Source organism: Neolamprologus brichardi, chromosome 3 (assembly GCF_056152115.1).
Source record: "Neolamprologus brichardi isolate AB-2024 chromosome 3, ASM5615211v1, whole genome shotgun sequence".
Classification (NCBI taxonomy): Eukaryota; Metazoa; Chordata; class Actinopteri; order Cichliformes; family Cichlidae; genus Neolamprologus; species Neolamprologus brichardi.
Window position 1 is genome coordinate 49,707,127 of NC_142106.1, and position 20,854 is coordinate 49,727,980.

Sequence of the window (20,854 nt, forward strand, 5' to 3'; positions counted from 1 at the left end):
GAGTACTTTTTAGCTATTTAAAATATGTTTACAGAATTATTGTTATATTTGTTGTAATGTCTGCTGTCCTTAAAAATGACATTTTGAAATGTCAACAAGATTTTTTTTATCGTATTCACAGAGGATATTTAAACTTTGCCAAAAAAAAACAAACTCTGCCAACCCCCCCCCCCCCCCCCCCCCCCAAAAAAAAAAAAAAAAAGAAACTGACGGCGGCTTCTAACTTGTAACAGGAATGTTGTTTGTGGCGGCAAGGTGACTTGATATGATTCACGATGGATACATTTGACATATATTTCACATTAAAAAAATATTTACAACAGTTTAAAAACAGGAAATCCCTTTTTGCCACTACACCCCGATAGAGGATTGGGTGGGTCGAACTTCCCTACAAAATCCCGAGGTCAGCACATAAACGAGGGAAACTGGCGAGCTGTCTGGACGAAGTTGCAGCGGATCTTGTGATCATGGCAGGTAAAATATCGATATAATAATTCAAATCTAAACGATGGTGTACTAGCAGTACACTAGAAAAAATATTATTGACATTATTATCGACATTTGTAGCTTAGTTGTTGTAACTGTAGCCTCTACAACAACAAAAAAACATCGTGAAACTAACTGATCAGCCGTCTTGTGACACAACACCCATCGTGTTTGCACACGGGTGTGCATCATTTGTACAAATCCGCTTTTCTAGGTTTTTGTGGGTTTTTGCTTCTAACCAGATGCAGCTATCTTTTCAGCGCCCTTCTGCTGATCATCACACTGTGTCAGTGAGCTAAACAACCAAACAACTGTTATCTCCACAATCTCCACATTTTCTCAAAGCACATTTTTGGCTTTAATCTCGAATTTCGACTTTATTCTCAAGAGGAGCAATTTTATTTAATACTTAACAACCTTATTTCTCGGTGCTAAATTTACGATGTCCCCGCTTTGGTTTAAGGGGAAATGAGAGAGCAGCAGCGTCTGATAAAATCCAGATGTCGGTGTTGATACTAAGGCATGTTTGCCATCCAGCTGTTTCTGCTAAATCTGCACATAGACCGCTGTTAGTGAGCAGAGAAACAACAAATACCCTCAGCACTGTTATTACGCTACAGCACAACCCCACGATGAAATCTGCCTTTTATTGTCACCCTCAGAGATTCTGGACTCTGAGTAAACACAGTTATAATGTTAATATAAACCCAAACTTACATGAATACCGCTGTGATTTGCAGTGAGGTTTAGCAGCACAGTTTGGATACTGAGCTGAGTCAAAACTGTGCAGCAGTAACAGAGATCCTTTCACTGCTGCTTTCAGAAGAAGTACCAGCTGTGGAAGAAGCCATCAGCCCAGCTCAAAGTCCTCTGGTCACACTCACCTTCCAGAAACACATCCACAGGAAAGAGAAATACCTGGAAGCTGAACCCAAAGCTCTGGGGGTATTGTGTGTGTGTGTGTGTCTTCAACTTCAACTAGTTTATATATACACACTATATTGCCAAAAGTACTCACTCATCTGTCCAGATCATTAAATTCAACTGTTCTAGGTTTATTTTCTGACACCTTTTCCTGACTTTACTTCAGATCACTCAGATCAGCCTCAGTGTTTTCACGATGCTCAGCACCATTGTGTTTCTGAGTAACTGGGGTAATACGTACGCTGTTATACCTTTCTTCATCTCATCTCTCCTGGTAAGTTTGCAGACACTTCACACACAGCATTAGATGAGCAGAGAAACTATATAAGACAAGAAAACTTGCATTCTTCATAACTACTTGCATCCCAAGTCCAGCTAGAATAAAAGACATGAAATGTTTTCAAATAGTGACATCTTTGCTGCAGGACAATCACTGATCTGCAAAATGACACCAGCACTTAACAACCTTGCTTTTATATAAGAAGATAACCCAAAATATAGAGTTCTCTGTTTCAAAGGATGTAGTAAATAAGTGTAGTACCCATCAGTGTAGACTCAGAGTGACTGCAACATGTTGGCAAGCTGTCTGTGTTAGAAATTAGATTATAGTTATAACCTTCGCCAGTCTGTTTAATTGCAGTCATCCAACTACTACTAGCAATTGACAGCTAAATACAAGAAAGTATGCTGAGTGAAAATATTGAGTGCAAATTGTACTCTACTGGAGCACTTAAAGCATTTTATACAACATGTCCCATTCATACAAGCACTTCCTTTCATGCCTGAGCGCTTTCTAGCTAACAATCACACTGCACTGAATCCACTGAGGGCAACCTGTACATAGTATCATGCCCAAGGATGCTTTGGGACACAGACTGGAGTAGCCAGGGATCGAACTACCAGTTCATAGAAAAGTTGCACTACTTGTTAATTCTGTTAGTTGGTTAATTCCAGACTTGGGCCTAATGTCAGCCTTCTTGTGTGTGGTTTTGTTCTCTGTACAGGTGATAATAGCTGGGAGCGTAGCTGTAGCAGCAAAGAATCTTCATCTGCCAACAGTGAGTTTGCACACAAGCATGCACATACAACATAACAGCTTAAAAACAGCAACTACAGAGTACAGGAAGATATTTACCATGTCAGTTAATGCCACTGTTGAAGTCCCCTGCCACAGAAACAGAACAGCTCTCAGTCTCACTTCCTTTAAGAATCACTGAGTAAGGCAGCTGGTTGTTACACATGTCAAGTGACCTTGTCCCTGACATTTTACTGCCAGGACTGGCAGTGACCGGTACATGCAACAGCACATATGGCCAGGATGTAGAAGCAGTACTTCTCATAATACAACAAACAGACACCAGCAGTCACCTTGTTAGCAACTAGCTGGAAACAAGTGGGAGGAGTGAAACTGACTTTTTATATCAGGATCAGTTAAATTTAAAGTGTTTTTTTTTTTATATCTTCTTACACAATGTATCCATGTCTCCAAGCAAATAATTGTATCAGCTGTTTTTCTCAGCTAAGGGCCTGCTTGGTGATGCAGATTGTGGCGTGTGTCGCTTCCATCGTCAATATAGTCTGCACTCTGATTAAGGATACCACACCCTATTACTGCTGGCACTCTTACATGATGGACGACGGTGAAATCTGCCATAAAATTGAGGTGAGTAACAAATGCCTTCTTTATAAGAATATTGTGATTATATTTAGTTGAACTACATTCATTTTATTTTCAAATTAGTGGAAGTAAGGGAAGTGTCAAACTAAGAACCATCCATTGTCTTCCATTATTCTAATGCGGGAAAATTCTTGAAAGAGTAGTTTTCAAACAGCTAACAGATCATCTGCAGCATAATGATTTATTTGAAGAGTTCAGGTTTGAGAACTCATTAGTAAACACGCTGGTGAAGGTTACAAATGATCTTCTTATGGCCTCTGACAGTGGACTCGTGTCTGTGCTTGTCCTGCTAGACCTCAGTGCAGCGTTCGATACTGTCGACCATAATATTTAATTACAGAGATTAGAGCATGACATAGGAATTAGAGGTACTGCACTGCAGTGGTTTAAATCATATCTATCAAATATACTCTAATTTGTTAGTGTAAATGGAGAGTCCTCTTCACACACTAAGGTTAATTATGGAGTTCCAAAGGGTTCTGTACTAGGATCAGTTCTGTTTACATTATACATGCTTCCCTTTAGGTAATATTGTTCTGGGTATCGCTTACATTTTCACTGCAGATAATGCCCAGATTTATCTGTCAATCAAGCCAGATGACATAAATGGCATGGACAACCAAGTGTGGGCATGCAATAACTCGAGAATGAGACAGAGCAGAAGTTTGAAATTAACACTATGGGTGCGTTTACTACGAATCTTGGACAACCTTGATCCCAAAGTGATCATGATCACAGATTTTCAGAAGTTTTCTGAAAATCCCGTGAATGCGATAGTGTAGGATTTTTCAAAAAGATGGCTTGGTGCATCTACTGGGGTAACTGGCAGCCACCAGTATTTTCTCTGTATTATTGTAAGGTCTCTATGGTAAAAATGGTAAATGGCCTGTATTTGTATAGCACTATACTAGTCCCTAAGGACCCCAAAGTGCTTTACATATCCAGTCATCCACCCATTCACACACACACACATTCACATACACACACACATTCACACACTGGTGATGCCAAGCTACATTGTAGCCACAGCCACCCTGGGGCGTACTGACAGAGGCTATCTCACAATATAAAGCACCTTGGGGCAGTGGCCTTGTGATATGGTGTTATATAATTCAATATAGTTTTATTTATTTATATAAATATGGAAAAACTACAATTATAATAAATGTAAACAATATAAATGAAATTGAATTGAAATAGGTGGAAGAGTAATGTGACGGCACTTCACAGTATGCTAAATGCACAATTTAATGAAGGAAGTTGAGCTGAAGAATGACATGAACGATGTCCATATGTCATGTGTGTGTATTGTGTTCTATTTACAGAAAATCAATGCACACTTTTGTGCTGGAGGTATGCTCATCCAGGCGACTCTGTTTGCCATCTCTGTTACTTTGGCTGCCTATTGCTGTAAGGTGGTCAACTGTTGTGGGCCACCGGCTAAACTGGTGAGTAGATGCTCATGATCGCAATCGCAGTGCACTGTCACATTGTCATATTCATTAATGCCTACACGCAGGCATTTGGACATGTGTGGAGCCAAACTACACTTACAGTTTTGAAATATCCTGTTTGTGTGTCTCCAACTACAGTTTTTCGCTGAGAATGTAGTGGCATAATCTTCAAATATTTGGTCAGTTTGTCGAGATAGAGCCTTTTTGCAAAAGTGCTCTGACGTTTTCAAAGACAGTTGTTCCTGCTGCCAGTTAACTTTGTTAACTGTTAGATTTGTGCTCACAATCTTTCAAAATACACAAACAAGGTATTTCAAAACTTTACTTACACTTGTGCCATTTGTGGTTTTCAATGCATTCTGGCATACCTGCCCCAAATCCACTTCATGGCAATTGATTATCTTGCCATGACTTTGATGGGTGAGGCTGAACGATACAATTAATTCATGAACACAGCAGAAGGGTCAGGAGTGCCAATATGACTTAATTAAATAATCCATTGAATAATTAATTGTGTAATTAATTAATTACAATTGAAAACAACTAAATAAAAAATTATTAAATCTTTTACATGAAATTAATTGACATATTATTGATTAAATATTTATATATCTAATTAATGATTTATTTTCAATTATAATTAATTATTTAACCATGGCACTTGAGGCCCTCCACAGTAAATTAATATTTTTTTGTTATCCCATCAAGAATAGGCCACACAATCATTGTTACTAACTTTAGACAGGGCTCATAGAGGTAATGATATTCAACCTTATTTTCTGTGCCTTTCAGCCAGTGATCACCGTACAAGCCCCTCCCGCCCAGGAGTGAAGATGGGACAGGCGCAAAAGACTCACGTACAGCCACGAAAATGCTCCAGTACAGTCTTGAGTTAAAACCAAATCAGTATTTTGAGAATAATAATCATGCGTAATGTCAAGGTGTGATAAACCCATTACCACATTAAGTAGCACTTTACCCTCCATTATATATATATATATATATATATATATATATATATGTGTATGTATATACACACAAACATACACACATTATATATAGACACACACACCAAACAGAAAACAGGGGGACTTCCAGGCCAAGGAACAAGGCACATTAGCCAAATCAGTTCATGGAGGTTGACCAGGAAAAGAAGAAGCAAGAAACTGAGACTTGGTTAATGCGACTATTAATTTGTGTTGAAGATGTCCTGTGAGCCGCCTATTACGCAAGCTGTTAACTCTCTGAAACTTGTCCTCTGATTCAGTTGTGTCTTTGGGTTTGTCAGGCCTCTTCCTGTCAGAGTTTGTTACTGAGCCTTTTGATGGTGAAGGAAACTGTACTCACTGACACCTTGACTTTCTTTGCAATTTCTCTGTAGGACAGACCTTGCAATAAATAACTGGAAAAATTGGAGTGGTCTAAACGTTTTCACCTGTAGTGTACATATACATATTCATATACAAATAGTTCGCACTTCAGTCACATCATGGCTGATTTAAAATCCTCTGTGGTAGTGTACAGAGAAAATATGGGCCAGACTTATAGCTCAAGGAACCATAACTAAGATTATACCCCCAAAACAGTTATTCAATTCAGTTTTATTTATACAGCGCCAAATCACAACAACAGTCGCCTCAAGGCGCTTTATATTATAAGGCAGACCCTACAATAATACATACAGAATAGAAGAATTAGTTATCAGTCATGTATAAAAACTAAAGATTTTATTCTGCTTTTTAAATAATTAAGAGAAAGTGACAGAAACAAGACAAAAGTTAGGTTGGAGTTCCTGCTATCACTGGGTAAGGGAAAGGCAGGAACATCATGGATATGTTGTCATCACAGGGCTAACACAGAGATTCAACCATTCACACGCCCATATCCACACTTAGAATTACCAAGTAACTATTAATTAATACATGTGTGTACTCTGCATATTCTCCCTGTGTGGTTTTCCTCCCAAACTCAGACAGACTCCAGCAGACTGGAACGAAGAGAAGACAGCACTAACACTACATCACTCGCACCTAATTCAACACTAATAATGACAAGAAAAAAAAGAGTGTATCCTGCCTCTTGCTCTATGATTGCATGAGTTAGAGGTTCAAATAGATTGTGGATGAGAGTTTGCTGTATAACTTATGGTGAAACGTGGCTTCTAGTGCTCTGAGTAGTCAGTAAGGCTAGAAAAGCACCATATTAATGCCAGTCCACTGACACAGTCGCCACAAACTGCAGATCATGTTGGAAGCACGGTCCTTTCCATGCAGTGCTCCAGTTCTTCTGACAGTGACGTGATGTCCAGTGAGAAGTAAACACATTTTTTTACAGCTTCCCCTTCTTCATATCTGCAGTTTGTCTGCCCAGTGACTCTGTGGAAGATCAGTACAAATTAGCAAAGTAATTAAGCACCTTAAATCTTCTATATTTACTCTTCATTTTATTCCAGATCTACTGGTGTGGTGAACACACACAAGATTTCTGAAAGGGATGTGACATTTTAAGGCCCAACTGTACCTACATATCCAGTTACGTAAATTAGAATGCATACAGTCTTTATCAATTAGAGATCAATGAAAGATCATCTGATTCAAATGATAAAATGCAGAAACAAAGTGTGAAAAACTAAGTACATAGGTAAATAGGCGAGTAGAAGCCAGTACTGCTAAGCTCAAATGCACATAATTAACTGATCATCAAGTCTGAGCACTTCTATAAAAACAGAGGTTTTGGCAGTTTGCAGGTCAGAGTAGAAAATTGTTATATAGATTACCACTCAGAATACCATACAGCATCAGCCTCGTGCCAACAAAACAACAAAAAAACAACTTTATTCTGATATTAATTTAATCTAAAATTAACATTGAATTAAGATACTCGTGTGCAACAGTGTCAATCATCTTTGCCTCCAGCTGACAGGCAACTTTAGGCTCACAGCTCCTCCCCCCACTGACAGCTGAAGTAGTTAACATGCATTACACTGGGCAACACTTTCAGAGGAATTTCAGAGCTCAGTAAAACTCTCATTTCAGCAACACTGAAATATTAAACAGTTATCATAAACGTTAGCCTGGCTGGCACACAGCCAGGCTAACGTTTAACATAACATTAGGTGTTTAGCGTTAGCAATTACCCAATAGCCACATTAGCCGTCTGTTATCATTAACATTGCAGCCAGCGAACTGCAATTAGATAAAAGACGAATAATTATTGCAGAGCAGATTACGGACACGTGGATAAGCAGGCAGTTTGCTGGCTGTGCAGAGCAGAGGGGAGACTGTAGCTGAACTGAACAGAACGGAGGGTCCAGAGAGTGGAGAGCTAATCGTGGCAATTAAAGATAAATAATAAAAATGGAATAAATTATAAATTTGACTGAACAGCACACAGTACTACTAATACAGGATATGAAGCAGGCAAGGAGGTGACTGGGGCAACAGACATCCAGAGGCCACCCCAGACCACTTCAAGGACAATGGTAGCCCCTACCTGGAGAAGAGCAGAGGTAAGCAGCCAGCAGACACAGTGCAGAAGGCCCAGGGCCACAGAAATGAGCCCGCAGGTGCTGCCGGCGGCCAGCTGTGCCAGAGCAGACTGAGCTCCAGGCCCAGGACCTGAGACCCAAGAGCACCACCCCCACCACCCAAGCAGGGGCCCATCAGAGCCGGGAGGGCCAGGCCATGCAAAGCAGCCTTTGAGAGTGAGCCACAACACAACCGAGCACCCAGCCGCAGACACCGAGAAACACCAATGCACCAGCCAGTGCGTGGGGGCGCCAACCAGCACCAGCACTGGCACCAGAGGTGAGGACCCTGTTCAGTGTGCCCACCTCAAAAGGCCCTATATGTATGTGTCATTAAAGTGTAAGGAATGAGAGTGTCCAAGTTGTGAAATCATAACAACACTAGTCAGCACGGTGATCCCAAGAATCAAGCACACCAGAGGCCAAAATTCTTCCACTGCCATGGGAGAGACTGATAACGTCATAAGAAAATGATTACTCCGAGTTGTGGCTGGTAGACGTTGTTCTACAAGCTACTGAATCATAGGGAGTACTTCGTTTTCACACACTGCTTTGGCATTTTGTCTTAATTTTGCACATGAAAAAAATAAAAATACAGTGAGACTCCAGTCTGGCATAATCAATGTGAGCAAAGCTTTTTGTGAGAGGCTTTAGTAAAGAACCAACAGGAGACATGCAAATAATAAAAGTGAGGAATGAACAGAGAGCTGAATGTATTCTATCTAAACATACTGAGCATGAGATGCTGTAACTAACTTGGGCTGCAGACAGCGTGACCTCCTCCAGGTCTCCGAAGCAGCCGTGTTTATGTCGAATGAGACTTCCCCACAGCATCGAGCTGTCGCAGGAAGGACACTCGCCCTCAACTGGCAGAAGGTGGGATGGCTCAGACCTCAGGAAATATCTGGCAAGGCAGATTACATGACTTCTCATCCCACAGGAAGGGTGGACACAGCTCAGCTTCTCTGACACCTCGAAGAGCACAAAAACATTACATTGTTTACATTACATTAAATTCAGCTAAAATTCCAAGTAAAGTTTGAACTGTTACTGATTCTGGGACACAAAATAAACTTTTGTCCAAGATATTTTCAGGCGAGACCTCGATTTATTAAGACATCACCTGTTTGCAAAAGTGCTCCCACATTTTGGGAGATGCCTGACATCCCACCAGCTAGCAGTAGATAGTCGACTGGGATGTCAAGGCTCACTAGAGCCAGTCTTGTGTCAAAGTAGTTATCCCCGACAGAAGTTGTTTCCCCTGCGTCGGGAGCCCGACTTTGCACATTATTTTCAACCCTGCGTCATTTGGATACTCAGTGGAAGTTAAAGTTGAGTTGAATAAAATTCACTTAGATAACTTAATGTTCATTTCAGTATTTTATTTGTTCCTGAGCAAATCGGCTTGGCTGAGACTAAATAAATAAAAACAATGGGACAGGTCAGGAGCTCTGCTGCAGAGCAGGAAGCTCCACAGATTCTCTCCACTGCCTGTTTATTTGAAGAAAGGTCATTGAAGTAGTTTAAAATGTTCCTAGATTAAAAAATATATATCAACAATGTGCTCAGATGGATATGATTTGAAAAACAAGTATTTAAACAACCAAACGATATCTGAGCCATTGAGTATTCTGATGAGTTAATCCTGCTGACCATTAAAGACATCCTGCTGTTTAAACTGAACAGAAATGTGTAAAAGCACTGATACTGATCTGTTAGATGACTCTACCTTGATGTGCTTCTCACAGAGAAAACACATGGACGCCTCCTCCTCTTCCTCGTCCTGACATTGTAGCGAGGGTGTCTTTTTGGCTCTTACGGTGCCAAAAGCGATGGGGATATGGAGGGGAGGCTGCAGGCCAGGCTCAAAGTCCATCCTGTACTCCTGTTTGAGCCAGCGGGATGTTAGCGGCAGTCTGTTCCATGGCGCCACCCTCAGCATGTTGGAGACGACTCGCCAGTGGAATTCCAGGCTCGATTCTTTTCTGGAGCGCCGAGATACATGCACAAGCCTCCTGGAGGAATGAGGGTGCTGCCACGCCCACTCAAACTGGCACACAGAAACATGACAGTCACACAGCCACTCAGGACAGTGTCTAGCTTGGATGGAGCTTGCAAAATATTAATCTGATTTATTTCCCTTCATAGCAGTATTTTCCTCATTTCACTTGGTGCCTAAAACCTTGTCTGTTTTCAGTCTGGTTCAATTCTATTTATATAGACAATAGTGCCACAAGGTGCTTTATACTGTACGGTAAAGACTCTCCACCAAGTAAACACTAAAACCCAACAATCAGATGACCCCTATGAGCAAGCACTTTGCAACAGTGGGAAGGAAAAACTCCCTTTTAACAGGAAGAAACCTCTGGTAGAACCATTCTCAGGTAGGGACGGGAATCTGCAATTCCATTAATAAAATATAATGTTTAAAGTAGTCTTTAAACATTTCAGGGCCCACCTTATCAGCTGATCAGCATGTCTCTGGATTGCCCCTCTGCTATCTATGTTTCCACAAAAAGAGGATTTCTTCTGTTGCTCATGTTGTTGTGCCAAGACGCAATGAACAGAGAAATCAAGTAGTAAAGCTAGCTAACCCTGCTGTCTGGAGCATATTTTTTTATTTTGAATCATATTGTCCCAGCTACAGAAATGAGGCCCTTACTGTCTCATAACACAAGATCAGCCTTTCTGAAACTCCAAAACCTCCAAATTTCCAGCAACTTTCAAGGCATCAGAACTACACCTGAGAAGAGGGGAGATGTTGTCTGTTGTGTATGTGTTTCAGATTTATTGGAAATGCAATTAGGCTGTGACATAAAAAACGTAGTGTCTCAGAACACAAACACTATGGTCACCATCTCTTCTATTCTGTGGTTATTTGGTGCTATGACTAGCCACGGATGATTTTGTGTCCACTGCGACAGTCTTCTTTCTGACCACAAGTTCAGATTCCAGAGTTCATTTAAACTGAACTCTGGAAACATTAAACTAAATTTCAGCTGTTAATGTTTGATCATGAATCTGACCTGTCTAGCGTGCACATGCAGTCATGGTCATGTTTTTCTTTTTGTTAGCTTTAAGGATCATTGTCGGAGCTGAATGGTTGAAAATCATGCTCAATTTCTGTGCTGAAAAATGGGCCTCTATTTGTTTTTATGACTCCATAAACATAACCCCACCCCCACCCCACCCACCCACTATCATTAGGTGAAAAAAAAATGACAAATGGAAATTTCATCACCTAAAGCCCAGATTGGCAGATTTCTGCTGAAATCCAATGATTTAAAGCAAAGCAAATAAAATTAATCATCACATTTATTATATACTAACATTTGCATGAAATTCCAACTGACAAACTGTAGAAGATTGGACCACCACATGTAAAGAAACAAACTCTGAAAACTGTGCATGCATGAAACTGTGCTCTTATTGCTATGGGCTTGGGTGACACTTTATTATAGCCACAATGGCGCTCTGACTTTTTACACCACAGATTACAGAGTTTTTGATTCATTTCCATCACTTATAGATTGGACAGTGTCTTGATACTTACCCTGAGAGCAGCAATATCAGATGGGAAGCCGTGGATAATGAGGACCATCTCCCTGTAAACAGACGTTCCCAGTAAATAGTAACTAATGTCCAAGGTGCGGTATACCGTACAGTATAAAGTTGCGAGGCCCTACCACGGTCCTCTCCCGCTGGTCCTCTTGGCCCCTCCTCTGTGCCTCCCAGCATTGTGCTGTCCTATCCTTCGCTCTGGGTTCACAGTGAAGCCGATGTAGATACGGCCTTTAAATTTTGGATTGATGCAGTACAGCATATACACCCCGAAGAAACTTTCCACCTCCACTACCATAGCAACAGCATAAGCAGACTACTCTCATGAAGCCCAAGACTGAATCACGACTTTACCAGATATCGGTCACAGTGGCTAACATTGGCTACATGCTAAAGTATTATACAGGTATAATACACACCAAATAACTCCAAGTATTGTTCAACACTTACGTGACTTTTGCACAAAATCTTTACGTTTTTCATCCACTGTTAGCCACCTCCGACTGCTTGGTAGCTTTAAAAAAGTACATACACATAAACAGCCTCTGTATTAGTAGTCGAAAAATCTGCCTGATAAAATTAAAAATTGAAAAAAGCGTAACGACGCAGAGTAGCTAACAAAAGCGTAACATCTTATACCAGTCAGGCTATACTAACACATCTATGACTAAAGATGTCGGATACGTGCAGTCTTTTCTGATTCATTAATTGAAACTGCAAAACTTTAGTTTGGCTTTCTGCATAGACCTCTAGTGTTATGATTTGCTATTTTAAATAATAGGTCCCGCCTACTGTATGTACGGCTCTCAAATGATTGGGCACTGTGTAATTTGTCACAATGCAATTGGTGTTTCTTTCGGTCTGTTGTGATCTTAGCGCCGAAGACTGACGCCAGTAGGACGTCCGCACAGAGTCACTAAGGAGCGACAGGATCACAGCCTTTGGTAATACTCGCATCTTCAACGATGTAACAGTCGAAGAGTATTTTTCTTTTAAATATACCGAGGATGCATGAATAGGATAGGATGAATATAACGCCCTTATTTTAAGTGGCAGTTTACGTCAGTCATCAGATCCAGTGTGACAAAGCAGCTGCCGGTCCGGCTAACCACTAACCCTACAATCGGTTTGTTTCCGTTTTTATATCATGTAGACATGTCAGTAACAGCTGATCACATCCGGGACAGACTTATCAAAGAGCTGGCGGCAGTGCACGTGGTAGGTTCAAGGCTGTTCCTAAGAGTGTGTGTGTGTGTGTGTGTGTGTGTGTGTGTGTGTGTGTGTGTGTGTGTGTGTGTGTGTGTGTGTGTATAATATGCACATTCAAAGTGCTTTCCGTCGTTAACAACAAAACCTTAACTTTGAAGTAACATTTTACAGCTACAAGGGCCCATTTGTAGCACAGTGGGTTAGGTCTGTTGCCTCACAGAAAAAAGGTTTGAACCCCAGCTGGATCCTTTATGTGTGCTATTTGCATAATGCCCATGTGTCTGTGTGATTCTTTCTGCATTTCAAAGACATGCCTGTTAGTCTAATTTGTAATTCAAAGTTGGACATGGATGTGAGGTAGAAGCACACCTATCTACATAATAAGTTTCTTCAATTCCAACCTCTCCACCATCACATACAAGACAAAAGAGCTGTCAAAGCACATCAGGGACAAGATTGTAGACTTGCACAAGACTGAAATGGGCTACAAGACCAAAAGAAAGAAAGCTGGTGAGAAAGTGACAACTGTTATAATTCAGAAATGGAAGAAATATTAAACGACCCCTTATTATCCCAGGTTGTATGCCATATGCAAGATCTTACCAACATGAAAGATGATGGGTGAGGATGATAACAGTTGAATCAGCCCAAAACTAGACAGAAGGAGTTGAGGATTTCAAGGGTAGTTAGGACAAAGGCCACCTGGAACACCACTTGGAAAACACACTACGCTGTAACAGACTGAAATCTGGGTTGAAGAAGGAAGGAAACATCTAAATAATTCAGAGAAGGCTTGAGAGAAAGCGTAGTAATAGGGTGAAACCAAAATTTAGCTTTTTGGCATTGAGAAATGCTCAGTATGACCCAAAGAACACCAAGCATGGAGGGTGAAACACTATACTTGTTTTGTGTTAAGGCTTCAACATACAAACACCTGCACACTTTCCAGCCCACTTAAAATCCCGAGTATAAGAGATGATCCTGTCGAACCTGAAATAACTGGTCTGTTTTGAAAATGTGTACAGAAAGTACAGATATTTGTTTAAAAATGTAGGGAGTAAAAGTACAGTTGTCAGAAAAATAAATACTGAAGTACAGATACGTTAAAAGTATATTTAAATACAGTACCAATGCATTTGTACTTCATTACTTTCCACCTCTGGGCAGGACCATGTATCATAAAACATTGAAGATGGGTCTTCCAGCACAACACTAACCCAAACCATACCGCCAAGGCAACAAAGGAGTGGCTAAATAAGAAGCACATTAAGGTCATAGAGTGGCATAGCCAGTCTCCAGGACTCCAATAGAAAGTCTGTGGATGGAGCTGAAACAGCAGCCAACAAACCTAAAGGGCTGAGAGTTTCTGTGACCCGTGTCTCATGAGATGTGTGCAAGCCTGGTGACCAACTACAAGCTTTTTTTTAGGCAACAAGGGTTTCACCACCACTCACTCATGTTTTACACATGACACACAAATCAATTTATAACTTTTATGTAATGTATTTTTGCCTCTCTTAAAATGAAACTACCATAAAAGAAAATCAGAGCTGTAATTATTGACACTATGTTGTAATAATGTGCATTGCTGGAATGAAAGAAGGTACACTTACATCAGTGTACTTTTCATACTTTACATGAGTTCTTTTTCTAATGGCACATAAACCAGTATATTTCAGAGGAAGTACAGAAGTACAGTAAGGTGTCAGTTTGGCTTCTGGCTAATGGTGATGCTATCTCACTGTTTTTAAACAATGCAAACAATGAATTGATTGATGCAGCAAATAATGAGCACATTATTTGGTTATGAAAATGTTAGTTGCAGCTTGATACTCAATAGTTTCACTTCACACAACTACTGCAAATCTACCTTTTTATAATAAAGGATGAGTAATAATGACCTTGAAATGTATTTTTATAGAAGTATTTAGATTATTTCTCTTAAGTAAAGGTACTCACATACTTGATCTTGTGCTTAACCAGGAGGTGGAGGATACATCAGCCAACAGATGTGCTGCCAGCTTCAAAGTGCTGGTGGTTTCACCCCAGTTTGAGAACAAACCACTGCTGCAGAGACACAGGTAATAACACATGTGCCAGTGTGTACGCATGAGGTGCTGATGACAAAACAAAGCTGTGGATGGTTTATTTGTTTCTCTGTAACCTTAACCTTCTTGGGTTAAGAAGTAAAAAAGGCTCAAGGGATGAACCTGTGTTATGGCTACATGTAACAGAAAATTAGCCAAAGAATTTTATATTGTGTCTTTAGACACTTTAATAGTAGCGTACTGCAAAAACACATATTTTGTTCCAATTACTTTAATTGAATATATGAAAAATGTAAACAATAAAAAAACAAGTATTTTTGCAAATACCAAGTGATTCCTTAATGGCTATTAGTGCAAGACTTTGTTTGGCTTGAATCCTTTAAAAAAAATAGCAATTTGAACAGGAAATGAAACAAAAAGAGAAACAAAATTGTATATTTTTGCTTCAAATCATCATCGGTATGTACAGAGGAGGTGGGGAGAGAGGTTCAACATTGTGAGTGTGTAGAGTCATCTTTAAAACACAGTGGAGGCTCTGGTCGTGGTTTCAGCCAGTGGTGTGGAGCATGGCAATGATCCCACCAGTGCAGTTAAATCCTACCTGGATAGGAGAACACACAGTGGAGCACTGTCAGTCATGGACTAGCCTCCCCAGAGCTCAACATTATTGAAGCTGTGTGGGATTATCCTGACACAGAACAGAACAAAGGCAGAAACATCCAAAGAAGAGCTTTGAATTTCCTTCATGAAGGACAACGATTCCTGAAAATGACCTGAAGCAGCCTCAGAGTGTTCAGCGTTGCCTTTCAAGCTGGTTAGAATTGTGCAAATGGAGTTTTTGCCTTAGATGCTGTATTTCAACATATGTCTGCAGATTCCCATAAACCACAGCAAATATTTTCTATTTTCCTAGCAAAATATAAAGAAATGAAGTGTAACGCAGGACTTTTGCTCAGATTATACGTCTGTGCGGGTTTCAGTGAAACTCCTTTCTAGCCGTTTCTGCAGCCTTAAAGCTCGTCATGTCACTGTGCTGTGTGTACTGTGTGTTTTTGCAGGATGGTGAATACTTGTCTAGCCGAGGAGCTGAAAGAGATCCATGCTTTTGAACAGAAGACCCTCACACCAGAACAGTGGAAGAAACAGAATTCACAATGACACACAAACACTGTATCACGTTGTTGCCATAAACACTCACTGGATATGTAGAACGGATACACTTCTTAAATTCTCTTTAATCGACTGGCAATAAAACTCTTTGATGCTTCCTCCTGTCTCTGTTGAATCATTTTTATTGGACTTTCTGCTGTTTTGATAGCACAACATCATGTTTTTTTATTGCTAATACATCATGATAAATACATTTAATGAAGTTACAAATGCCTACTGCAGAACATGGTAAATGGTAAATGGCCTTTATTTATATAGCGCTTTTCTAGTCCCTAAGGACCCCAAAGCGCTTTACACATTCAGTCATCCACCCATTCACACACTGGTGATGGCAAGCTACATGTAGCCACAGCCACCCTGGGGCGCACTGACAGAGGCGAGGCTCACAATTTATATATAATTTATTCTGTTTATTTTATTTATATGGCACAAAATCAAGTAAACCCTCACCTCAAGTCAGTATGTAGTTTATCTTATCAGTGCATATCATTAGATAAGATGAGGTGATGGTGAACAGTTTATTAAAGAAGATCATTGATCATAAAGGTACATCGTTCACCATCTCACAATACTGCGATTGCAGCCATTCCCCAACTCCAACTATGGTGTAAATGTGATTTATGTAATGGTGAGCGTGTCATTTTAAGGATGTGATTAAATCCTAAACTTATATTGATTCAAGTATTTTAAGGAGCAGTGCTGTTATATGTCATATGGGGATGCTGCTGGCACACTACGTGTCCCAGTGACCCCCAGGATTACAGACCAGTGGCACTGACTTTGCACGTCATGAAGATCCTAGAAAGGCTCGTCCTTGACTGTACATATACAACAAAATTGTGGATTGTTGATTACCTGACAGGAAGACCACAAGGTCTGACAAGGTGATCAGCAATAGGGCATATGAAGGGTCAGAGCAGCTGAGGTCTTTTAACATATGAGAAAGTGCTCATGATTTTCTACGAGTCTGCTGTGGTCAGTGCCATCCTCTGATGTTGCAAGTTAAGGGGCCATAAATGCCAACATCAAGTGCAGATCAAGAAACTGGTTCTGCAAGGCCAGTAATATTGTGGGGGATGGAGCTGGGGTGGTGTTGGAGAGGTGGATGTTGTCCAAGATAAGGACAACGTTGGACAATACCTTCCACCCACTCTGTGACATGCCAGCACATTCAGTGAGAGACTGAGATTATACAAATGCACCACTGGATGACAGGAAATCATTCCTGCCTGTGGATATCTGTCTGTACGACTCCTCAGTGTAATGCACAGTACACAGTGCTGTAGTCACACCCTTTTGCACATCCTCCACAGTGAAAATAACAAGATTATACAGTTAGAGAATCTGTAACCACATAATTTCTTTAAGTTAATAAAGTATTTTATTATGATTCATTATAAATTGTTATGTCTATATCAAGCTTTTTTTGTGAAAAGTGCATCAACAGCTATCACAAAATGATGCACTCTAAACCCTGTAAGAGCGTCACACACGTATGTTCCCAAGATAACGTTGGAAGGAGTGTATAAATGGAACTTGCAGAGACGTTCACTGTGTATGCTTTTCCTTCCTTTCAAGTAAATAAATGCGTTGGAGCTCGCTACTGTGTGTCTCACTGTGTCTCACTTCATAAGAGACTTTTTATAACAATAGGTTATAAATGATTAAAATCACTTGGAGTATGTGTGGTTTAAGTGGAGTATTGTTGAAACTCGTACATAGGTCTCAAATCTGCCTTAAAGACTGTGAGTGAGAAACAATAAGTCAATATTTTATCATATTTTCATGGTTTTACGCACTTTTCACACAGCATTAGGTGCTCACCTGAGCATGACACTATTTGTTGTGTTTTGAGCATATTTACTGGCTGATATGCTTTTGACCTGAACTTGTGACTAAGCTATTAATGATCATGTGCTCCCAAATAAAAATAGATTCAAAGAAATAATAAAACCTTTGCATCTGAATTTTTCTGTTTCTGTTTGTTTTATACATTTTTTGGTGTTTAAGTATAAAGTACTTGGTGAAGTCAGTGGGTAAAGTTAGCATACGATATTGAGCATTTTTTAAATGAATGATGCTGTAAAAAAAGCTTCTTAAAGGTAAAAAGGGTCTTAGATGAAGACTTTTTAGGCTTATGACATTTTAAATATGCTAGTATATTTTTGTATGTGTAGAGGTGTTTTTATAGTGTGCCATTGCATTAAAGGAACAGTTCTGAAAAGATCCCTCCACCTCTCTCCATTTTTTAGCTAATGATACTGTCGTGACACAAGCATGTCATGTGGCAGGCAGAATGCAGGACTCTGCAAACAGTCAAAATCACAGCTTTATTGCTATCAAAAAGCAGTGAAAATCAAGTCAAGTCAAGTGATCTTTATTTATATAGCACATTTAAAGGACATCAAGTGTCGGCCAAAGTGCCGAACAGAGGGATAATATAATCAAATAAAAATAATTAAAATAGATAAGATCAAAACATTATAGAAAAGATTGTGAGACATCCATATATGTTTGTAAAAATATATGTGTACATGCAAATATGCACATACATATACAAAAGTGTACACATTCACACACAAGCACACATACATGAACATAAAATACATGTAAAGCCATGCAAACATCATCCAATGAGATAAAAGACCAGAATAATAAAACAGAATAAAATAGGTGTCAGAGAGATCCGAAAGCCTTGGAAAATAGGTAGGTCTTCAGATTTGATTTGAAGAAGGAGGAAGAGGGAAGACTGTTCCAGAGTCTCGAGGCGGCAATGGAGAAAGCCTGTCACCTCTAAATTTGAACTGGGAGTATGGAAATAATAAAAGCGTCTGACTGGAGGAGCGCAGAGTTCGAGTGGGTAGGTGTAGGCTAAGGAGATCTGAAATGTAACCTGGAGCCAAACCATGGAGAGGTTTAAAAACAAATAATAAAACCTTAAAATCAATTCTATATTTAACTGGCAGCAGTAGAGATGCTAGTATCGGAGTAAGACTCTCTCTCTTTCTGGTTGTGGGTGGGACAGGCTTGAGTGACACATGCCTAAATAGAGAGAGTTACAGTGGTCAATCAGAATCAACAGTACAGTAATCAATGAGAAATACAAAGCTACACTCAAGCAGAGGTGGTACGCATCATGAGGGAGAACACAATGAGGAACAGAGGGAGATGCAGACAATCAGACTAAGAAACATGAACGTGACACTGGGATCAGGGATACGGAGAGACATGACAGACTGGGGAGACAAAAAGGACAAAATACAAAAACAGACAGATGCTGACATATTTCAGAGGTTTAATATTTTTTATCCACAGCTTTGAAGTCTTTATATAGTATGAGGCATACAGTAGATATGCTGGTACACAACATGTGTTGCATCAAAGGTTAGGGCCAACATGCAGCCTCCGTACATACAATCCAGTAGCTAAAACCAAGCATAGCAGCCAAGCTACTTTGAGATCGGACCAGCAGTTGGTGGTATTACAAACTATAATACATAATATTGGTAGAGAGTCGATCTGAACCCTCCCTAAATAATAAAAGGGCATCTTGTAGTCCAAATTCCCAGTGATGTGAAGTTCTCACTGTAAATATGTGCAAGCTGCACAAGCTCCATAATGGTTCCAGCAGCTCACCACATGATTCCTCTCATGGACTCGGGTACGGCGGGATCTCAGAATCGCTGTCAGGAGGTGTTTTTTTTGTGTTTTTGTTTGTTTTTACCAAGGATCAGCTGGTGGTGGGTGGACTAAATGGATGGAGCCTAATTGATGTATTCACTCTTGCTCAGCCAACTCTCTTTGCTTTTCACGTCAGTGCACAGGTGAAGTGCAGTGCATTTGTGTGTGGTTAGCTAGACTCGTCAGCTCCTGCAGAGAAATCAGGCCCTCTAATTTAACCTCTGTTATACATTTCAGGGCTAGGTTATTGATTTCTTGCCTTTTCCCTCCCACTTGAGCAGATTTATTTCAGAGTGGTTTCAGTCATTGTGAGGAGCTTTGTTTGCAAGGCCAGTTTGTAACGTGTGTTAACATAAAAAACTTTTCATCTTCAGCTCAGAGATTTCTACTTAGTGTTAATTTCAGGTGGTGTATTCCTTTGGTCTTTCTGCTGAGCAGGACCAACTTGGCCAACCTGATTTTGCCTTTGCATATTTATTGACTTAATTTGTAATAACCTTTTGGCCAAGCAGCTTTATGTAACCAAACTCTATTCAAACACTCCTTCCAGGGCGAACATACTCAGAAACTCTCAGGGTTGAAAGGAAAGCATAAAGTCATAATTAGCTCTTAAAGAGAAATGTATCTGGTAGAAAACACCGGGTTTTATGTCACATGAACATACACTTGCTCTGTCCTGAATAAATTATCCATCCTCATACACTCAGGCTCAGACAAAGACACACACTTTTCCCCTTGATGGCTCTTCCATTAGCACACCTCAGGAGGGTAAGTGGTGGAATTAATCCTCACACACTTGACACTCTCGCTCTGTTTCTGTTTCCTGTTCTCTGAGGGATGAAATTAAATCAGCATTCAGCCATTTCTGATCTAAACCTGATGCTTGATGCTGTCAGGGGTGTGTGGTGGACGATCTGCTACATTCAGAGGCATTATACTTACTATGTTCCACTTGTTTGCATTTTAGTCTAGCTTCTGGGGAGGCAGATAAGTCATAATATATTCAGGAAAATGAAAATACATGTAAGGTCACTGACTCACAGTCAGTCTAAAAATATTTCCTGAGAAGGAAATTCATTGATATGGTGCCTTTCAGTGAGTATTTTAAAGTCTGATT

General features: G+C 40.1%; 3 protein-coding genes across 8 annotated transcripts; 2 read left to right on the forward strand and 1 right to left on the reverse strand.

Moving 5' to 3' along the window:
* Positions 1 to 229: 229 nt before the first annotated feature.
* Positions 230 to 5,958, forward strand: LOC102784997 (membrane-spanning 4-domains subfamily A member 4A-like). 4 transcript variants are annotated; one of them, XM_087837801.1, is made up of 7 exons: positions 230 to 474; positions 1,313 to 1,446; positions 1,577 to 1,684; positions 2,415 to 2,468; positions 2,930 to 3,073; positions 4,414 to 4,536; positions 5,335 to 5,958. In XM_087837801.1, exons 1-7 carry the CDS (start codon positions 468 to 470, stop codon positions 5,371 to 5,373), a joined length of 609 nt encoding a protein of 202 aa, XP_087693927.1. In that variant the 5' UTR covers positions 230 to 467; the 3' UTR covers positions 5,374 to 5,958. The 4 variants fall into 4 exon arrangements, with proteins under 4 accessions (XP_087693927.1, XP_087693926.1, XP_035772425.2 ...); XM_087837800.1 differs by having other exon boundaries at positions 232 to 474; positions 1,310 to 1,446; XM_035916532.2 differs by having other exon boundaries at positions 233 to 474; positions 1,313 to 1,431.
* slx1b (structure-specific endonuclease subunit SLX1B) lies at positions 5,716 to 12,363 on the reverse strand. Of its 2 annotated transcripts, XM_087837798.1 has the most exons (6): positions 12,080 to 12,361; positions 11,755 to 11,827; positions 11,622 to 11,673; positions 9,798 to 10,118; positions 8,825 to 9,040; positions 5,716 to 6,917 (listed from the first exon to the last, which is right to left on the reverse strand). In XM_087837798.1, exons 3-6 carry the CDS (start codon positions 11,667 to 11,669, stop codon positions 6,888 to 6,890), a joined length of 615 nt encoding a protein of 204 aa, XP_087693924.1. In that variant the 5' UTR covers positions 11,670 to 11,673; positions 11,755 to 11,827; positions 12,080 to 12,361; the 3' UTR covers positions 5,716 to 6,887. The 2 variants fall into 2 exon arrangements, with proteins under 2 accessions (XP_087693924.1, XP_006809911.2); XM_006809848.3 differs by having other exon boundaries at positions 11,755 to 12,363.
* An 88-nt stretch (positions 12,364 to 12,451) lies between these two features.
* On the forward strand, positions 12,452 to 16,154 carry zgc:112271 (bolA-like protein 2). Of its 2 annotated transcripts, XM_035916533.2 has the most exons (4): positions 12,452 to 12,573; positions 12,783 to 12,847; positions 14,822 to 14,919; positions 15,945 to 16,154. In XM_035916533.2, exons 2-4 carry the CDS (start codon positions 12,785 to 12,787, stop codon positions 16,042 to 16,044), a joined length of 261 nt encoding a protein of 86 aa, XP_035772426.1. In that variant the 5' UTR covers positions 12,452 to 12,573; positions 12,783 to 12,784; the 3' UTR covers positions 16,045 to 16,154. The 2 variants fall into 2 exon arrangements, with proteins under 2 accessions (XP_035772426.1, XP_035772427.1); XM_035916534.2 differs by lacking the exon at positions 12,452 to 12,573 and having other exon boundaries at positions 12,580 to 12,847.
* Positions 16,155 to 20,854: the final 4,700 nt, after the last annotated feature.